This window comes from Pinus tabuliformis, chromosome Q, assembly GCF_031772625.1.
Source record: "Pinus tabuliformis cultivar Carrire ecotype Pingquan chromosome Q, CPIR1, whole genome shotgun sequence".
In the NCBI taxonomy this organism is placed as follows: Eukaryota; Viridiplantae; Streptophyta; class Pinopsida; order Pinales; family Pinaceae; genus Pinus; species Pinus tabuliformis.
The window spans coordinates 334424384-334430336 of record NC_142296.1 but is presented as its reverse complement, the minus strand read 5'-3'; the positions used below and the strand labels follow the sequence as shown (position 1 = coordinate 334430336).

The following is a 5953-nucleotide window of genomic DNA, read 5'->3' as shown; positions in this document are numbered from 1 at the left end:
TTTCGGTATGTGGAATCCTGTGGAAAAATTTGAGGTGAAATCTTGATTTGTGTTATTTAAATCGGTTTTTGAAAAAACCCAAAAGAAAAACTTCCAAAAAGTCTAACAAAAAACAACTTAATTTTTTACTCTCTATAGCATTCAAAAATACAATTTAAACAATGAAAAATTAGACATTGATTTTTACAATTTAAAATAAGCTTTTACCTAAAGAAATTTAATCCATCTCAAATCCATGCTTAAAATAAATTTATACTAATTAATAAAATTTCTCAATAATTTTGTCAATAACATTTCTATGGCATTATTATTTTGTTCATAGCAAGCCATAATAACTTAATATTATATCCAAAAAAATTAATAAATACCTTATTTTCATAAAATTGTTATGCCTTCTGTAATGAAGAATATTTGATCTAAAAATGTTTACCTATAATTAAGCAGCTAGCAACCCCAGATTTATATCTATTAACCTATTTGGTTAAATTTGGGGCTACTATTTTAATGTTGATAAAATTTAAAAATAATAATAAAAATAAAAATAAAATTTTTTAATTTATATATATATATATATATTTTTTTAAACTATATTTTTATATATTTAATAGTGAATGATCACAATAATATCAAAAATTCTATAACCATCCATAACCAAAAACAGAAAACTTATAATTAGCCTCTTCATATAGGGTTATTTTTAGGCCGCGGAATTTCAGAATGACTTGTCATTTCAAATTGGTTGTCCCATATATTTTGCTATGTAGTATTCTCACACAACACCATCAACAACGAGATCCCAATGCTAATTTTGCATGTACAAAGTAATTGCAGCAAGGAAAAATACAGAAATAAATTTAATATCAAGGGAGGCAGCAGGCCTATGCAAGCCATTTGAAATAAACTATAACAAAGTAAAATAAACAAACCGGAAATGAAGGCAGCAGCACTAAATCTAAAATCAAGGGAGCAGCAGGTATAGCGGCTTTTACTTAGTTTGTGTATTAAAGTATTTAGTTAATGAGAAGTTACAGGGTAAGTTCTTCTTGATATTTTAGGGATTAGGTTTTGTTTATGAACTGTAAGATGTGATCTTTTCCCATGGATCTGCTTAGATATTTTTTTGAAAAAAATAAGAAACAACAGGCCCTGTAGATTTGCCAAAAATTTCTTGAGAGAAAAAAGAGAGCAGCAATCCTATACATGCCTGGATATTTCCTAGGAAAAAAAAAAGCATGAAGCCTATGCATACAGGGATATTTCCTAGGAAAAAAAGGAACAGCAGGCCTATGCAAGCCATCTGAAATAAATGTGACATATAAATATGAAATATGAAATCAATGCAGTGCAATTTGCAATAGCAATAGTCTAATTGTTCTCTGTTTTGATAAAAAAATAAAAATATTTTCTGATTTAATATGTGAAAAATTAAATATAAATGTATTAAAATCACAAATATAATGTCTTGACTCTGCACAATTCTACTACAAAAAAATGTTCAGAGTACTGAATTCATTTATTCATTTAAAATTAATTTAAAAAACAAAAATACCAAAGTGATTTCAACCAATTCGAACAAAAACTCCATTGATAACATAGAAAAACAGGCTCCCGAACGCCATTAATAATATCTACCAGAGGAGCTGCGTTAAAAAAAACTCAATACGGTAAAATCAAGGCAGTAGCCCCATGCAGAGCATTGTCTATAAAGCTTCGCCATTAGTAATATCTACCAGAGGAGCTGCGGTAAAAAATACTCAACAGGGTAAAATCAAGGCAGCAGCCCATGCAGAGCATTGTCTATAAAGCTTCCTGCACCATATCCGGTGATCCATTGCCAATGTAAACACGAAGTTCAATTACAGGCCCTCGCGAATCTCTCTTCTTCTTCTATATAGGAGGCATACAGAACGGTTTAAGTTCGTGCACCATTGAAATAGCAAAGGTGGTTGGAGTAAATTCTGAGTTCGTGCACCATTGAAATAGCAAAGGTGGTTGGAGTAAATTCGGGCAGTATTGAAGTCCAAATGGTTGTTGCCGTCAATTCTGCCATGAACATCATTGACACGGCAAAGGTGGTTAGACTAAATTTGGGCATTATTAAAGTAGAAAAGTAGTTGGTACCAATTTTGCGAAGAACAAAAAAGGTGTAGCTTTTGCCTCCCGTTGTGGATATAAGAGACCATTGTGGCCATGGCCTCTTCTGTGAGCTTCATACTTATATTCAGCAGTTTTGCAGGCCTCCTACTGGCAGTAAAAAATGGATATGCCTACTCTACTTTAGACGAAAATAAGGATTTTGAAATCCATACAAGCAATGTTATTGATGAGGACAAAGGAGGAAACTTTGCGTCAAGCGTTGAAGATACTCCACATGGAGAAATAGCTGAAGAGATGATTGACAGTGTTCCCCTCAATCTCGAAACAAGTGCAACGACATGTGATCTGTTCACAGGGACATGGGTTCGAGATCATTCCTATCCTATTTTTCATGCTGGCCATTGCCCTTATGCTGATGGCAAATTTAACTGCAAGGGTAATGGAAGACCAGATTCTGATTATTTGAAATGGAGATGGCAGCCGAGCGGGTGCGAGATTCCTCGGTAAAAATAGCCAGGCTTATTTTGATGGTCCATTTTTATAATATTTTGGAAGAATATGGATAGGAGTGAGATAAATTTTTTATTTTATTTTTATTTTTTGTGAGATTTTTAGGCGTAAATCACATGGAAAATTATTTACAACCTCTAGAAACGACTTATTTACTCTTTTACAACCTCTAGAGACTACTTATTTACTCACTTAGACTTACAGCAATGGATCGGATGGAAGGGCTAGGCTTCACATAGAGGAGCTTTTGGACGAGCTTCCAGACAGCCAGCATTGAAAAAAAAATCAATTTTTCACTCACACCTCTTATCCATCCCATTCCAAAATAAAAAGAATATCAATTTTAACCTCAATTTTCTCGATTCCAGAAATCAAAATAAATCCAACAAATAAAAAAAAAACAAATTAGCCTTCTTAGAAGTATGTTCCCCTCTTTTGCATTGCATTTATGCTCAAAGGAAATGAATTGCCAAAAAACAGGGTGATATTGTATATGAGAATAAATGGATTTGAATTTTTTTTATATGTTGTTTCAGTTTCAATTATATGTTGTTTCAGTTTCAATGCCAAAAATCTGCTAAAGCGACTAAGAGGAAAGCGATTAATGTTTGTTGGAGACTCATTAAGTCAAAACCAATGGGAATCCATGGTCTGCATGCTTCAAGCAGTGATTCCTAGCAATAAGAAAATTGTTAGTCAACGATCTTCTCTTACAATATTCAAGGCCCTGGTAAGCTGATAAATGTAGTTTCCATGGATAGCTGTGCATTTGATTATATGGTGAGTAATGACGTCTTACAATCTTCTTTCTCTGAAAAGGATTATGATGCTTCTGTGGAGTTTTTCATGTCTCCATTTCTGGTTGATCTGCACAATAACAGTCAGAACCAGAGAATTCTCCATCTGGACACTCTTCAGGATAATGGGGTTTACTGGAAAGGAGTTGATGTATTGGTTTTTGAGTCATCCCATTGGTGGGAAGGTGAAAGGTGGGAAATATCAAAACTCTGAACTTTCTGATTAAAGTTTTGAACAAGGCACAACCAAATTTTGTGTTGTAAATGATATTAAAAATTTAATAGTGTCGAATGTGGTTGGACAGATGGGACTTAATCATGGCTAACAATCGGCTTTACACAAAAATGCATCCACTTTCGGCTTACAAGAGGGGATTGAGGACGTGGGCAAAGTGGATATCTGCAAATATCGATCCCAAAAAATCACTTGTCTTCTTTAGCACCTCGTCCCCTACACATTTCAAGTAAATCTTTATACAAACACACATTGTATATCTTATAGGGCATTGTTAATGTGGATGGCAGGTTTCATGAATATTTTGGAATTTGAAGTTAAGTCTTAAAAAAATTAACCTCTCTTGATAATCAAATTCCAAGATACTCCTCAAATTTACTATCCACATCCGTTCAAGTAGTTTAAGTAGCTATGTCTCTTATTTTAAGTATACGAACTGTTTTTCCTCATAAAATTGATGTAAATGTGCAGCCCGCTTGATTGGAATCAGAAGAACGGGAAACGTTGCTATGGTCAGACTGAACCAGTGCAATTTGAAGGATACTCGCCTCCAGTGATTCCTCAGGTGCCCATAGTGAAGGAAGTTATAAGGAGTATGAATTTTCATGTTACTCTGCTGGATATCACAGGACTATCCCAATTTCGCAAGGATGGTCACCCTACAATTTACAGTAGTCTCGTTACTAGTGATGAGAAGCGGGATCCTGAGAACTTTGCAGATTGTAGCCATTGGTGTTTACCAGGCGTCCCTGATACATGGAACGAGCTTTTGTATGTCACTTTGCTTTCCGAGGGTTTAGGGAATTGAAGATCGAGAATAAAATTGTGATTGAATATATGCCAGGATGCACCTCTGCGTCTTTCACTTGTTTGCACCTCTGGTATTTTTAGGTGCGTCTTTCACTTATTTGCACCTCAGTATTTTTTAGTTCATATTGCTGCACGTTTCTCATCCTTTGTATTTATTGGCTCCTACAAAAATGTAATTTTATTTGTTTTAATTGTAATTTTACAGGTAAAGAATTTGTTCCTATTTTATAGGGTTATTTCTCTAATACCAGTTGTGGTTGAGATATTCTCTCAATCAACAGATTGTGTGTCTAGATAGTTTACCTATCTTGATAACAATATGTGTGTCTAGATAGTTTACCTATCTTGATAACAATATGTGTGTCTAGATAGTTTACCTATCTTGATAACAATACTTTCTGTATATGTAATATCATATTTAATTAATAAATTAGTTCATATTGCTGTACATTTCTCATCTTTTATATTTATTGGATCTTACAAAAATGTAATTTTATTTGTTTTAATTGTGATTTTCTATAAAGAATTTGTTTCTATTCTATAGGGGTTATTTCCTTAATTTGGATTGTGGTTGAAATATTCTCTCGATCAACAGATTGTGTGTCTAGATAGTTTACCTATCTTCACACAATACTCTCTGTATATGTAATATATATATATTTAATTAATAAATGAAAAATAGTTTACATTTTCAAAACTTTATCATAGTATCGAAACTCTGAGAGCCTCGCCCCTCCTGGGCTTGGCCCATCCCGGGCTAAGGGAAATAACAAAATTATATTTTGTTTTAGTTTGTCCATAAAGAGTTCTGAGAATCGAGAGAGTGTGCTGTTGTGTGACAGTAACGTTGTTGCGAGACTATCAGTCATTTGTATCGTTGGATCGAGCAGCAGATCGGATTGTGGTGATGAGGCGGCTTGTATTTGTTTGACGCCGAGACCCTGTCATTTGGAGGACCCCTGTTGACGATAGCAACGGAGATATGTCGGCGTTGATTGGAGAGCCCCCTGCCTATCTGTCATAAAAGCCTTAGAACCAAGTTTGGAGAGCCCATTTGTCACCTGTAGAATGCAATTGTTAAAAACAAAAAAATACAAAGTGTTATGTCGATGATGTAATTCTGGTTAAAAGAATATAGCGTCATTTAGTTTGGTTAATTATGGTCACACATTTGTGTCTGTGTCTATGTTGGAATTGGTCATTTTAATAATAAACAAATTTACCAATAAAACAGAACTCATCAGGTTTTTCAATCACCTTAACTCCATTTCTCCTGATATAAAATTCACTATGGAGCTTGAAGAAAATATGAGCATCTTTTTCTTAGACATTCTTATCATCAGAAAAGAGGATGGCTCCTTGGGCCATAAGGTTTTCAGGAAATCAACTCACACAGAAAGCTACCTTCACGCGGATTCCCACCATCACCCAGCCCAAAAGCTAGGCGTTCTGAACACTCTTGCCATTAGAGCCCTCCGAATTTCTGACTCAGAACATATAAATG

General features: G+C 34.3%; 1 protein-coding gene across 1 annotated transcript; it reads left to right on the top strand.

The window, feature by feature from the left end:
- The first annotated feature begins 2190 nt into the window (after positions 1-2190).
- On the top strand, positions 2191-4447 carry LOC149219548 (protein trichome birefringence-like 36). The gene is made up of 5 exons (XM_089386853.1): positions 2191-2600; positions 3166-3337; positions 3427-3596; positions 3710-3868; positions 4111-4447. The coding sequence occupies exons 1-5, from the start codon at positions 2191-2193 to the stop codon at positions 4445-4447; spliced, it is 1248 nt and encodes a 415-aa protein (XP_089242979.1).
- The last annotated feature ends 1506 nt before the right edge of the window (positions 4448-5953 follow it).